Source organism: Rhineura floridana, chromosome 3 (genome assembly GCF_030035675.1).
Source record: "Rhineura floridana isolate rRhiFlo1 chromosome 3, rRhiFlo1.hap2, whole genome shotgun sequence".
Classification (NCBI taxonomy): domain Eukaryota; kingdom Metazoa; phylum Chordata; class Lepidosauria; order Squamata; family Rhineuridae; genus Rhineura; species Rhineura floridana.
In genome coordinates, this window is record NC_084482.1 from 128423909 (window position 1) to 128439257 (window position 15349).

The 15349-nt window shown below is 40.3% G+C and overlaps 1 protein-coding gene across 2 annotated transcripts in view; it reads right to left on the reverse strand.

Moving 5' to 3' along the window:
* The window catches only part of CACNA2D2 (calcium voltage-gated channel auxiliary subunit alpha2delta 2), a 1044533-nt gene that overhangs the window by 746353 nt on the left and 282831 nt on the right, over window positions 1-15349 (reverse strand). For both annotated transcript variants that reach the window (XR_009761453.1, XM_061617858.1), the window contains exon 3: window positions 9402-9518. Coding sequence is in view for 1 of the 2 variants with exons in the window: in XM_061617858.1 (XP_061473842.1) it covers window positions 9402-9518 (117 nt within the window). In the remaining variant the exon portion in view is untranslated. The remainder of the gene's footprint in view (window positions 1-9401; window positions 9519-15349) is intronic.

Here is a 15349-nt window from a genome sequence, read left to right on the forward strand (position 1 = left end):
TTGTAACAAATACTTGTCCGTTTCAAAACAAGCTTGCTACAAACTATAGATTTTGAAGTTGGTTTCTTAAACTAACCAGTTTGTTATAAACCACAGCCCCTGATTCAAATGACATGACAAGCTGTCATTCAGGGAAACTGAAAGTCAACACTGGCAAAGTCCTTTTCCTGGCTGTGGGGGAAGAGGGGAAGGGAGAAAGCACAGGCCCAAGTCTCTCTTGGGCTCAATCCAGCTCATGTACATTAGCACTGCAATGGTTTAGGACAGTGATGGGGCATCTTTGGCCCTCCAGATAATGCTAAAACTCCCATCTGATCCAGTTGACATGGTCAAAGGTCAAACATTATGGGAGAGATAGTCAAGCAACGTATGGAGGGCCACAGGTTCCCCATCCCTAGAATTATAGAATTATGGGCAAACTGGACCAAAATATGTCTACATATAATCTACTGTTAGGCAATTAACCCATATAGGAAACCATGATTGATTTGATACACATACACGCACTCGCGCGCACACATGGTTCTAGTCACTACAAAAAGCAGACTTTATTCTTAATTGATAGTCCAACTCCTAAGCATAGTCCTGGGTACAAGGAAAGACCATTCAAAGATATACAGATACTGTGCACCAAGTTTAATGTTGCCTGTAGCAAAACGAAACACTCTAGGTACTGTATATTTACTTATTCATTCTCCAGCAACATCTTTCCTTATTCAAGAGTGCCTTAGGGCTCATAGTCAAATGTGCATGGTGAGGAATCTCTTTCTGATACAGAGACTTATTAGGTATCTGCTTAGATGGATAATTATCTCAGTTCTACTCTCCAGGGCTGAAGCTGAAATGCAGTCTGAGTGACGTAGAAAACAGTAATCCAAGACTCTCCTGAAGACTCACAGAGCCAGAATTGCAGAAGTCAAAGTTTAGCAAGCACTTCAACCTCTTAAATACATGTTGACATGCATGTTTAGGGCCCATTATTAATCTAAGACCTATGCAATCAGACATAAAAAATAAACTCTAGACTTTATATGCCTCTGAAGATGCTCTTGGCATTGGAAGTCTCCTTCAAGTAGGAACAGTGGCAACAGGGCAGCTAGTCCTGCTTGTACCCTGCACCCAAAGAAATAACAGCCTAGATGAATTGCCTGCTGCTGAAACCTCCTTTGCCCAATGGAAGGGGGAGAACAATAAGGGCACACTGTGTGTACAGACTGGGAGAAGGGTGAAGCCAGCTGGGTTAGTCTGAAAACTGTGCAATATTCCCAGATAATTGTGTACTTGCTCTCCATCCTCAGTTGATCCTCAGGTGGATCCTGAAGCAATGGAGGATCCTGCACTGTGCACAAAATATAGGGCACAGAATAGAGTCTGGGAGCAGTAGAGGTTGGAGAATTTGAGTGAATGGGACACTGCCCCAACCACTCTCAGCATGCCCTCAGCCAGTCCTCACCCGCCTGCCTGCCTTACTTACTACCAGCCCAGGGAATGGCCCTGGCTGTCAGGTTTCTCCTCCTTAGTCTCACTTTTGCTCTTACAGAACTCAGCATGGAGTAGGATGGGGACAAAACTAGCATTTGTTGGCTCTATCTGTCATTGGTTCTGGTTCCACCTATTGTGCACTTACTATGAAACTGTTGTGGAGGATCCAGACTCCACCTCACCACAGCCACCCAGATATCTAAAATATTAGTTGCATGGGACTTTTATTTTTCCAGGACTCAGTCCTCTATTTGTGACTGCTGGAGAAATGCAATTTTCCATTTAGCTAGTGTTTTGAATCCCCACTGCCAGACTGGGAAACAATGGAGCCCTGATGGAGCTTCTCCCTATATACGCTGCACAGCTCTCAGAATTGCAGCTTTCCTCATATTTATTGCAACATTCAACTCCTCTAATCTACACACTTCCATTCTGATTAGAGAGATAAACCTTTTGTTAGTGTTTAGGCTTGTACTGGATAAGTGCACACCTACTTTTGACAGGGACATGTTTCTGCACTATGGGAATGCTGAATACACAATAGGCCAGCCATGAGACCACTATAGGGGGAATATATATATTCAGTAGTGGCACCATTTCTCCTATGAATTGTGGCAAACCTCCACAGTGATCCAATCTGAGAACTTCCTGAAAAGCCATTTATTTTCTGAGGTCTTTTGCTTGTCCCTAAATATAAAGGTGTTTTTTATTCTTTTCAACTTATGACATTGACATAATGGTTGCGATTTTACTCTGAATTGTAATTTTATTTTACTTTGTTTGAACACCACCTTGTTATTGTGTATGAAAAGTGGTATAGAAATATTTAATGACATAAATATTTCTAATAAAAATATTTATGTTAACATTTTATTAATAAAATAAATAAATAAAAACAAATCACACATACATATATACCAGGAACCATGCCATTTTCAATATTAAAAAAAACACACCCCACCCTAACGTGTGGACATTCCCTCACAGAGCATGAAGCTGCTTACAAAGTTCTGAAAGCAAAGTGGGTTGGGCTGTTGCCAAGCCTGCCCTGGAGAAGGAAAATATGCAAGCTAATCTGCATGAAAGTGCATGAAGCCCTAAATCGCTTTAGCATTATTAGAAGGCTGGTTACAGTGTTCACTGAAAGGGCTCAATGCAGCTTTGATAGACTTGTTACAAACATCTGATTGCCCTCGATTAGATTAGACAATAAACTCCGGTCTTGGTGTTTGCATTGTTCAACTCCCACTCTGCAATCTGTAAATTAGAATTCCAGACCTCAGAGACTGGATTCAAATTGCATTACTGGATCTGATCCAGGCTGTGGAGAAAGGGGGGTAAAAAACAATTTGGAGAAAACAGACGGAAGCATGCAGCCACACACTTGCACACATATGCTAACAAAATAATTAAATAAACACAGAGAGACCACAAGCCAGGATTTGATTAGGAGTAAATTAAAAATATAATTAAAACAAAAAACAACCAACCAGCAATTAAAGAAGAAGTGGGGAAAGGGATGAATTGTCACTATTAATTAACAAAGCAGGGAGATTATACCTTTAAATGTTGTTTTTCTCCAATTTAGGCTGTGTGGTGTTTTAAGACAAGTGCTCAGCTGCAGAGATTAATTTCCCTTTCTATTATTGGGTGGGCTTATGGGCTACCGGATACTGCATCTGTATACTGTGTCAATAGAATCTCTGTCTCCCAAGTTTCATGAGAAATGCAGTGAGAAGAAAAATGTTGTTGTTGTGATATACATGAAATATGTTGCTTTTGCAGAATGATTTATAACTTTGTCTAAGGCCATAAGTTAAAATAGCTTTTTATGCAATGCTTTATAGAAATGTGCCTCTGTGTAGATTTTAGTTAGAAGCTGCTAGAAAAGAATTTCATAAAGAACACAGTTAAGTTGGGGATTTTTCTTGAAGTAAAACAGTAGGTAGCGAAACTAGAAGGCAAAGCTAAAATAGATGTCCTAGACAGCTTGTGGTTAGTCCTGCTTCGCTTGAATAACCCAGAAGGGGATTTTGCTTGAAGGGGATTTCTACTCTGACAAACATAGCAAGGGGTTTTCCGACTGATGTAATGGGGACATTAAGAGGGAGGAGAAATACCAAATATGGATAAAAGTAAATAAGAGTATAGGGGAGGTAAAATCTGAGTAATGGGAGATGTCAACAGGGGCGGAGATTCATGTGACATGAATAGGCGGCACGGATAGGCTGTAAACCCTGGAGTACCTAACCAATGGGGAAACAGGGGAGGGAACCAAGCGGCTGGGCTAGAGGATAAAAGATCTGTACCAATGTCATTTGGGTGTGCCTACCTTATGGTGGACACCCGCTCTTGCAAGAACATATAATAAACATGTTAATGCTGCTTCACTAAAAATCTTGTTGTGAATCTCTCTAGAACTGTTGTTTCTTACATTGTGGTTGTTATGCTACTCCATCTCAATGAGGGAAATCTTATCTTCTGTGGTGCTATTCTGAAAGCCAGAGGTCTCTCTAAGCCTACCACTGACCTCCTATGTAATTTTGAAAAAGTCATATTATCTCTGTGCCGCCACTTCCAGTCATCCACTTTTGTGGTTGACCTATTTAGATGTACTCTGTTGCCTCTCACATTCTGTGATGTGTAAAACCAGTTGGCCCTTAAATATGAAACAACTGAACATATTTTACACATAATCTGTCTCTACTTCAAGGACCTTAAGGCAGCATACATGGTTCACACCTTTTATTCTCACAACAGTCTTGAATGACTGCCCCAAAGTTACCCAATTAATTTCATGGATGGGTGAAGATTTGAACCTGTATCTCCTCAGTCTGAATCGGACACTGGCTCTTGTAGATGGTATCTCCTGATTGTTCAAGAACAACTTCTCCCTGTGTATTAAGAGACACAAAGATGCAGTGCAAAGAGACTGTGTGGGGTTCATGTTGGGCTTTTTGGTGATGGGTTAACAGTAGCTCAGAGCACCTGTTGCACAACCTCCATATCTTGCTCCTCCCGAATAGTAAGCAAAACAAAATATCAGCAAATTAGATATGAAAAACAGTAGAACCAAAGAGAATATAGCTTCTTGTACAACACCAAGCTACCCAAACTAGCTTGTAGCAGGCTTTCATACCCAACTCAGCAGCGCAATCATCTGTAATGAGCCAGACTATTCTTCACAGGAAGTCTTTAGCTGCTAACCATGATATGGCCACAAGGCACTCTTAAAAAGTGAGCCAAGACCTATTCTGATGCATGCCAGCTTTTTCAAGGTGTTAAAATAACTTCCTATCAGAGGACTGAAGGATGGATAAAGACCCCACTTAAGACATATCTGTAAGGAAAACCATGGAGTTATAGGAGCTGTTAAATGGATGCATCTGCCCAATGCAAAATATGTGCTCAAACAATAGATGAGCCTGAGATAACTCCCAATTGAACTAAACAGACTGAGCACATAGTAGATTTCTGCTTTTGATCACTGTTCTGAAGCCTCAGCTGGTGTAAAATGCACAACCCATCTCCTACTGGGATTGGGTACTTGGAGACACGTCAGTCACACAAGAGCAACAGCAAAGGTACTGTAAGCCCCAGCTTCCCTACATGACCACAACTTTTTCCCAATGTGCCATTATGATCTCTACTATGTACACTGCCCTGGGACTGAGCCCCATCCAAAATAGTGGGATTACTTCCACATATGCATGCATAGGACTGAGCTATAATTATGCCTTTGCTAACCATATCAAGGTGTGGCAGCAATTGCATACTTAAAGGCATTCATAGTGGATGGCCCAAGCAAGCACTGCAACTTCTTTCACAAGTATTACAAGATATTTTTGTGGAGTGGTATTTATAAAAGGTGGTAGCATGGAAGTCTTCACTTTTTAATATATTTATTTGAAGTTAGCAGGATTCCCATAAAACATTTTATATGGTTTTATCCCCCTGTTACAGAGCACCAATTTATACATTCAGCTGGATCAAGTGGTAAAGCTTTTCCTGGACTGTACTTAGCAATGATGGAGAAATTAGTCTTGATTTTTAATGTGAACCTACCTAATTTGCACTTCCAGAAACCATACACAAACCAAAATGCAGCTATCCTTCAAAATGCATTCTTCTCCAAATTCTGCAAGTGTTCCTCAAACCAAGTGTATTTCACTTTTTAAATATGTATTATGAAGACAGCATACTAAAATGTTTTATAAAATAGAAACTTACTTGCAAAATGTGTATATTTAGAAGAAATGCATACAAAATGTGCAAATTATGAGAAATGCACACTAAAATGTGAGGACTTTTAAAATAAAATTTGAGAATGATATAGAAATGTGAAGAACTGGTTTTAGGACTGGAAAAATGAGAAAGTGAGAGAAAATGAAACTGACAGTTCTGTCCCTAGCTACTGCAGGTAGGAGGGCTGCATATCTAGACTGGCACTTGACATGCTATTTTTCTATGTACAGGGAGCTTTTCCTCATGGGAGAGCATTCAGGCATGCAATACTCCACCTCTGTCTTAAGTAGCATAGTCCAGGAAAAGCTGTATTTTAATGACTCCATAAACTGATCCAGTTTTCAGCCTTTGGGGTTGGCAGGCTAGAAACATGGGAGGGGGGAGTAAAATTTCAAGAAGCCTGAACCTCCACCTGCACTACCACACACAGACTCCTGCTTAAAAGTCACCATGCTCTTAAACTACAATCCCACCCAACAGAAGGTGAAGGTATAAATGCTCTATATTTCTGCTGTTTCCACGCATCCGTCTCCATCTCATAAACTAGATAACTACAGCTGACAAAATGCTGAGGCACAGCACAATTAAGTTTGATATCCAGAGTCACACAGTCAATGCAAATATGCAAAACGAATTTCATCCTCACACTATACCCCAAATGTAGCCTCACACATTTTCCACATTTTCTAAACAAAGCAAGGGTGCTTTAAGACAACACATTTACCTCTTGGCGAAGTGTGAAATTGCATCTCAGAGTGCTCCAGTTGCAACAACCATTTTGCTGGGGGAACAATTCATGCTATTTAATTTGATTGTTTTCCCATAATAACAATTCTGAGCTTGTTTTGCCATAAGACAGTTCTGAGCTGGCCACATAAGAACACTTAGATTGAACAATGTCCCAAACAACCCAAAGCATAAAGAAATCAGAAGCAGACTACAAATTTTGAAGGTTTAACAACTTCCCTGTGATTGGGAAGTATAGGCACAAGGGATACTAACTGGATGCTATATTATTTTTTTATTATTATAAAAACTCCTATATCTCATATTACTGGATGAGATGAAGTCTGAGATAAAAACATCAATTTAGACAGCAGTCTTTATTCAGGTCACGGTACAGAAATTGCACACTTCAAGGCATAACCTCCAATAAACTATGGAATATGCAGAATTCATAAGGCAAAGTAAATTGTCTGTGGCCAGACACATTACGTGAAAAATTAACAGGCATCAGCTGTCAAACAAGCCTTTGGCTGAGGAGGGGGAGGGAATTGTATTCAAATAAGCACATATTTAATTCAAAACCTCAACTGCCCATCCCACATCCTTTTGCATGTTTTATGCAGCACAGTGAGTGCAATGCTATACTCACTATCTTGGAGTAAGTCCCTTGGAATCAATGGGGCTTACTTCTGAGTTTACATGTTAATATACATTGTTATTCCAACATCTTCAGGTATCTTCAGAAAAAGCAAACTACTATTAGCAATGTTGGTCATTTTCAGGAGAGGGGGAAGGCTGTAAGTGTTAATAAAATTCTCAAGATACAGCTTACTTATCTTTAATCTGGATGCACTTTGGAAGAGAAGATTTGCATGCACTTAACCTTAAACTAATATGGAGTACAGCTCCTGTTTTAGATACTACTGCTTATCTGAAACACATTGTTCAGTAAAATAGCCCTTCATTACTACAACACCACAATGGAAAGGAGAGAGGAATGCCTGCACTGGATGGGATGAAATATATTAACATCACCAAAGCTATAATAATAATAATTATTAATAAATTTATATCCCGCTGTCCCTCTCAGAAGCAGCCCAGGGGGCAAACAAAACACTAAAAACACATTAAAACATCTTAAAAACACACTTTAAAATATATTGAACAAAACATCTTTAAAAACATATTAAAACAAAATCTTTAAAAAATCTTTTTTAAAAAGCTTTAAAAACATCTTAAAAAGCAACTGGGATAAGGTCTCTACTCAAAAGGGTTGTTGAAAGAGGAAGGTCTTCAGTAGGCATCGAAAAGATAACACAGATGGTGCCTGTCTAATATTTAAGGGGAGGTAGTTACATTATCCACTCCTATTCACTCATGCACATCATCCCAAATTGACTCAACTGTAAATATTTGTTTTAAAATCACCACTCTCATGAGTCATGAATGGGAGGGAAAGATACTAGAGGCAGTTACTCAATAATAAGCAGAATAAGTCCGAGGTCAGGATATATTGTCTTGGGAAAGAGGCAATGTCATAGAAACAAGACCCTGATCCTTGGCATTTATAAACCTAAGAAAAACTCAATCATTTGCATTTCATAGCAACTTGCTGTGGTATTGGAAGTAAAGTATAGATATAACAATAGAGGTATGCATTCTGTTCAAATGAATCCTGAGCCAAACTGGGTAGATTCACACAGATCTGAGATTCTTCCCAGGTGAGGCAGATTTTGTCTGAAGCATCCCAATCTGAAGTGGGCTGTTCCCAAAGCCCTGAGGCCACGTTGGAACTCCAGAGGTCCCAGAGGACTTGGAGAGATTCAGACTGTCTCTTTAAAATCATTACATTTCCTGAAGCTCCCCAAACAAGGACAGGGTGAAGAGTGGAGAGAAGGGAGTATAGTTCTGTGACTGACAGTTCTTGCTTCCAACTAGGAAATAACTATATTGGGGCTCTCCTTTATACTTTCAATCCCAGCAGCTTTGGCAGGGATGCAGAAGGAAAGAATTTGTCAGTCAGAGTCAACTGAGTGGAAAACACACATACACACGAAATCAAATCCTCAGACTGATTTTTATTCATCATAACTCCTTAATCCCTGCCCCAATACATCTAAAATTTTGCAGGTTATTTACTTACAGGGACCTTTACAATGAATGCCATATTCATATATACCCCCCAACAAAAACACAGGGAAGTAACCAAATTCATTTTTAGTTTATTTTCTAAAAGAAACTTTAAAGGCACCTAGCAAAAAATCAAAACCAAAACCAAAAACCCTACACCTATGCTTCTGAAATCTGTACCCTATATTCATACAAATTGCCCACAAAACAGTAGGAGACATGCCAGATATTGCACATCATCACATAAAGTGTTACAGCCACCTAACATTGCAGCTGAAGGTTGTTGACTTGCTCTGGCAGTAATATAAGAAGTTCATTCAGGAAAAAAATGACACAGTGGAATGTTGGATTGAAAATGTACTCCAAATCCAAGAGAAGAGCTACCTGTACACCTTATCACAGCTCAAAACACTTCCTGCTCCTCTCACCCATGCATTGCTTACATGTGAACATTGTGGATTACAGCTCTCAAAGTGAGTTCCTCACTTCTCCGAGGAACTCAGTGTAGAACAGAAACTGAGATGATTTAGACATGTCAGGGAAGAGAGATACATTGGTCGCATTTAAAATGATCTCTGATTGCAGCCCCATGCATGAGAGAGATACCAAGGACAAAGAAGGCACTATCCTGGGAATATCTTAAATTCTCCAGCTCTTTGCCTCACAAACATTCTGTGAAGCATTCTGATTAAAAGATTCATCAGCAGACTTAGAGACCATCTGAATATTGGAATATCATAATACCAGTTCCATTATTGTTGGCTCCCTGTTCCACCAGAAAAGCCAATCAAGGCTAATGCTCCAACGAGCCATCTTACCTTTAATGCCTGGACTTTCTTGGCCAACAGACTCTCAATGTCCCCTGCCACTTTTTCCACTATTTTCTCTGGGACATTCTCTCTTACTTCAAACAGGTTCTTTTTTTCATCGTAGATCTGTTAAAAGATATTAAGAGGGAGAAAACTGGGTATTTCGGCAAATAGGCATACACACACACCAGTTTTAAGAAATCATCTTTTAAAAACAAAATAATAGACTAAGAAGTGCTCAGGGGCCAGGCATTGAGATCCTACACCAATCCCTCAATCCATAGCAAAATTCTCACACTAGACAGATTGATAGATTCCCCACCACCCCCAATACAAATAGCAATCATATGACCAAGGCCCCTACAATATACCCTTTTCATGGATTAAAAGAGAGACAGGCATAAAATACCATAACCCCGTCTCACAGAGAAGGCAAAAAGGTGAAGGAATTAATGGCTGTGAGATGCTCTAAATTAATGACTATAGCGAGAACCACCATGGATTTTGAAACAGAAGACAACTGAAATATTTGGCTGCAAAGGCAGCCTTAAACAACAACCAACCAACCAGCATACTAGCACTGAAAATAGAAATTAGGTCAGAAACAGTTCTATGAAACACGAAGTTGGACCCAAGTGCCTAGTCAGCTTCCTAATCTCTCTTAAGATTTCCATCTTTTTTCTCTTTTCAGAACATTCTTTCACTGTTACAAGCTGAGTATGCCACACAGTCAGAAGCCTTTGAAATGGAATTTCTCATTTTGTCAGGATTTTCACAGATTGCCCCCAAGACTCAATCAGAAAAGTACTTCATGGAATCCCACATATGCCAAACTTAACTGATGAAAACTAGCATATTGCGCTCCCCTCCCACTGTGTATATAATTCAGTGGGTATGGAGACTAGCAGCAGACGGACATGACTGAAGGTGGTGGCAGAATCAGTGGAGCTCAAAATAGACAGAAAGACTGGTATGATAAGTCTTTACTAGAGGAAGGAAATGTACAGATAAATAAATACAAAACAGTGCATAGTAACTTTTATGGATTTTTAAATCATACATATAGCCTTACTACTGTCATAGTAGTATTGGATGGTTGCTTGAAACATCTTTGGGATAAATTCAGTAGGAACTGAAGTGCAATGGAGATGGAGCTACAGTTTGTACCAGAGCAACAAATTAATTCAGCAAGTCCAGGGACTCTACCTGCGGTGTTATCACTAGGCTCTCTAAATCACTAGAATTAAAGCCTGTCTTTGCTTACATGCATTGCTCTCTCTCTCTCTTTCACACACACACACACACACACACACAGACAGACACTTTATACAAATGGCATGAACAGTGGCCAATAGAATCCCAATAGACGGCTGGATGCAACATAAACATGTGCAGAAGTCCAGTGTATATAAAGTAAGCCTGATAACTTGCAATAGGAATATGGAAAAATTCATGTGTGTGTGTGTGTTACATTCAATGTGTCGAGGTCAGCCTTCTTGGGGTACCTAGGTACAGACAAACCAGGTGAGTGTCATCCTATCTCCCAACTGTGCACTGATTCTGCACAGTGTGCTCAACATGTGAACAGGACTACTACCATCAGAATAAAGAGAAGCTTTAAGAAACAATTGCATAAATAGATTTTCAAAGGTTGCAATCCAAACTGCTTATGGAGGGTTACAAATGCCCAACATGGGATTTTCCCCCCCGATGTTGTTTACAGCTACTTTCCCCTTTGATACACTTCTTAAAATTGCCTTTGACCTGCTGTGTGGAATGGCTGTTCAGCACTAACAGCAAGCTCTATCCTGATAATGTAAAGGCAGCTGGAGGTGAATTGATGTGTCTGAATACCAAATCCCAGTCCTTCCCCCTTGTCAAACAGCAAGGAATGCATGCCAGATATATATGTGTGTGTGTACACATGCATATGTGCAGAGGGGAATACTTTGCAGAAGCTGTTTAACAGAGAACTGAACATAAATGATTCTCATAGTCTCTCTGACTTTCTCTTCCCTTCTCCTTTTATTCTTCGGGTAAGCAACAGTGCAACAAAATAATGTGTTTTGAAGGCATATTGGCTGCAGCTGAGCAGCAGCAATTAGGGAAGCAAAGGAAAAGGAGCAATCTTCAAGGAGAAAGCAGAGGGCATCCTGACATCAGTATTTCCCTATTATGAAATGGCAAATCTGTTCATCCAGTGAACAGTGGCGTATCTGAGTCACAAGCTGACGCCGAGGGAGAAAAACTATTTGTCGGTCCAAAAGGAGTGCCTAGCGGTCGTGTGGGGACTGAACAAGTTGCACCCATACGTGTGGGGACGAAGATTCATGGTAACAACAGATCATCGGGCCTTGTTATGGTTGCAGACTATGAAAAACCATAACACTATGCTGCAGAGGTGGTCCTGGGCCCTACAAGACTATCAAGTGGACTTCTAGTTCATAAAAGGCAAAGACAATGTACTGGCCGATGGACTTTCCAGGCAAGTGGCTGGGACTGCAGTGACGTGACCAGACGGAGGAACAAAGAAAGACATTTTCCCCATAGAGACTTGTTATATTGTTAACGCGACGTATAAATCCTGGAACAGGAATAATACTCTGCCGTTGTTTTAAGGGGGGGAAATGTGATGTTCCTGTATTAGTGTAAATAGGGTAAGTGCTGTTTGTATAGGAGATACATGGTAAGTGGGATGAAAGAGGAAGGGGGAGTGAATGGGCAGTAGAATACTGGATGATTGGCTGAATGTTTAAAATGGCTGACAGTATAAATGGAAGGATGTCAGGTAAATCTGGGTGGATGTTAGTGGGTTGTTTTGGTGGGTTTAAGAGAGGAGATTGTGTGGAGAGTTGGTGGATGTGAGGAGAGGGTGGAGTTCGGATTAATACTAAGACCAGTACCTCAGGAATAGATGAAACCATATGCTTAAGTGCCTTATGAAGAAATCTTGTTATCTTTGTTATATTTAATAAAAACTATATTTGGTTTACCGAAGGCCTGATCCTTCGCTGGGGTTTCACAGACCAGAAGGGAGGGTAAGGTAATGACCAAGGCTGAAGGGAAACTGTAACAAATGGTGGCAGCGGTGAAGAGAATAACACCACAAGTATTCAGAGTCTCTGGGAATACTGGTATTAGGACGTGACTGGTGGTGCTGCCTAGCAGGGGGATCTGTTGAGATCTGTGCTAGAGCGGGGAGAGAAACCATAAAAAAGGACAGTCCAGACTGGTGGAGTCCCTGGTGGTGCCTAGTGACAGGCAGTAACCACGAGCAGGTAGGAACCTGACAGGGAGAGCCAGGGAAGGGCGTCACAGGGGGCGGTTGACGTTTTGGTGTATATCTCAGGAACCAGACCACCTAGAAACTTAAGGTTTTTTTATATTGAAGCTGAGAGTCCAGAGATTAAAGGATATTAGCCAGACAGCCAGAGGGCCCCCCCAAAAAACCAGACACTCCAGCTGAAAAATGGAGACCTGGTAATCCTAGTCTAAATGTATAGGATTTTGTAATAAGATGTCACTTGTGCATTTGAAATTCTTGTCATTTCAACATTTTTGCACTTCTGAAAAGTGTTTGGAAGTTTTCAAAATGCTCTGGTAATCCTGTGAAATTGTATCTCAACTTCTAAAAGGCAAACATTTATGCAAAACCACTAGGACTTTTCTCAGCCATTTCTGTTAAAAACCTTCCAGGTGTCAAATTGACAATCTAAATGCTTCTTTAAGAAGACTATTTTCTTCCAGTTCTTAGTCAATATTCTAATTTGAGAAAGCAGAAAAAATTAAAACAGTCAAAATGCACAGTTTCTAGGTTTGGGATCTGTTGCGATATAATTCGCAGAGGGTTTAATAATTAAAAAATCCAGACTGATTTTGGACTGACAGGTCAATGCAATACATGTTTACTCAATGGGTCTACTCCTAAGTAAGGATGCCTAGCATTGTACCTAGAGATTTGTGAATGGCTTAATTGTGGATACGTTCAATTTAAATAAGCTAATTTTGTAATGCAGAACAGTGTTTTCCTCTACGTTTTCTTCAAATATATAATAACAGATTGGATTCATGCAGTGAGGGAAATAGCTTTAAAAATAGGTTTCACTGTAACAATGCTTGCATTATAATGGCTCCTAACATGCACAGCAGTATAAAAATACTACATCTTTTGAAGCCCTGCCTGAGTTTTTTTAAAAAAGTTTTATAATGAAATATCACATGATGAGAAAGTTGGTTTTTGATGAGGTTATCCCAACATGCAAGGAAAGATGTTCATAACCCAATGAGCCTCGGCTACGACATGATCATACTGGGCCCCCAAATATTCTTTGCTTCTATGTGTTCTATCCTTCTGCATAACAGACTTCTTCCTTCCTTCCCTCCACAAATTACCAAATTATTATATCTTCTGGAACCCCTCAGTTTCTCCTGCAGTTTTCATCCTTATGCTGGAAAATTCAGATTTTCTGACTGCTCCCGGTATTCTACTTCATGCTATTGGAATGATCCCTGCAAGCCCCTTTCTAATCCTGTGCCAAAGGAAATAGAAGTCACCTCTTCCTCCCCCCCCCCCCACCATCTAGCCACTAGCCTCATAGTATAGTTGGAAAACTGAGCTTCTGCTGTCAACTGCCCATTGCTGAGAAACCTGTATTAGGCTTCCTTGTTCTGGACAACCCTCAAATAAATCCCTCAAATAAATCCCTTTGGTGTACAAAGCCTTATACAGCTTGGGACCAGGATACCTGAAAGACTGTCTTACTCCTTATATACCCAGCCGATCACTGCGCTCTGCAGATACCATCTTATCAGGAGGTTTGTTCTGTACAATATAGGAAATGGACGTGTAGTGTGGCAGCACCTACCCTGTGGAATTCCCTCCCCTTAAATATTAGGCAGGTGCCATCTCTGCTATCTTTTTGACACCTATTGAAGACTTTCCTCTTTCAACAAGCCTTTTAAGTTGAGACTTATCCCAGTCTGCATCTGTGTCAGAATTGTTTAATATGTTTTTTTAATAATGTTTTTAGCCCTTTTTAAAGTTTTTTTAAATGTTTTTAACGCTGTTTTGTCTTAATGTATTTTAATGTATTTTAAGCTCTGTTTTTATAATGTTTTAAAGTGTTTTGGTGCTTTGTTTGCTGCCCTGGGCTCCTGCTGGGAGGAAGGGCAGGATACAAATTAATTAATTAAATGATAATAAATAAATAAATAGTTACCCAGTGCTGGGGTCAAACCATCAGAGTAGGCCAGCACTTCTATGCCCTACATGACAGTTGCTAAGGGCACTATTAGAAACGGATCACTACTGGAAACAGTATGAAGATTCTTCTGTCCTATTCTGTTGCAAACTATGAATCAACTTTAGCAGTGTGGAGAAAGAACTCTCTTTATAGGCTCTTCTTAGATGCAAGCAGCTGTTCAGCACTTCAGTCAAAGCCAGAAAGAGCATGATTCCCATCTCATGCTTGCTCCCTGACAGCACCTAATGTTCTTAAATTTCATTGTCTGATGCTTGCATTTCATGGTATGATTGCAATCATAGCACTGCCTCTATTACATTACCAGGATGTCAGGTTCTGTGTAGCATCAGGAATAATGAAGCAGGCCATGATGGGAGTGACATCGGGCTTCACTGTCAGCATACCAGAACAGTTTGTGCTGTTAGTACTATGTTATGTGGAAAACATCATATATCACTGTTGTGGCAAATTGGGGATGGAGTCAGTGGTGCAGCAACAGCTGGACCACAGCCCAGTCCCTCTCCTCTGACCAAAGAGCAGCAGATGATGGGTGCAATGGGAATCAGGCCCCACATCAACACATGGGGCAATGAGAGGGCCAACTGGGGTTGACGATGGTAACTGCAGAATTCTTTGTCCTTATTTTTTAAAAAACATAATATGCGGGGGGGGGGGGAGAGAGACTGGCCAGACATATAAATGATTACAGATGTT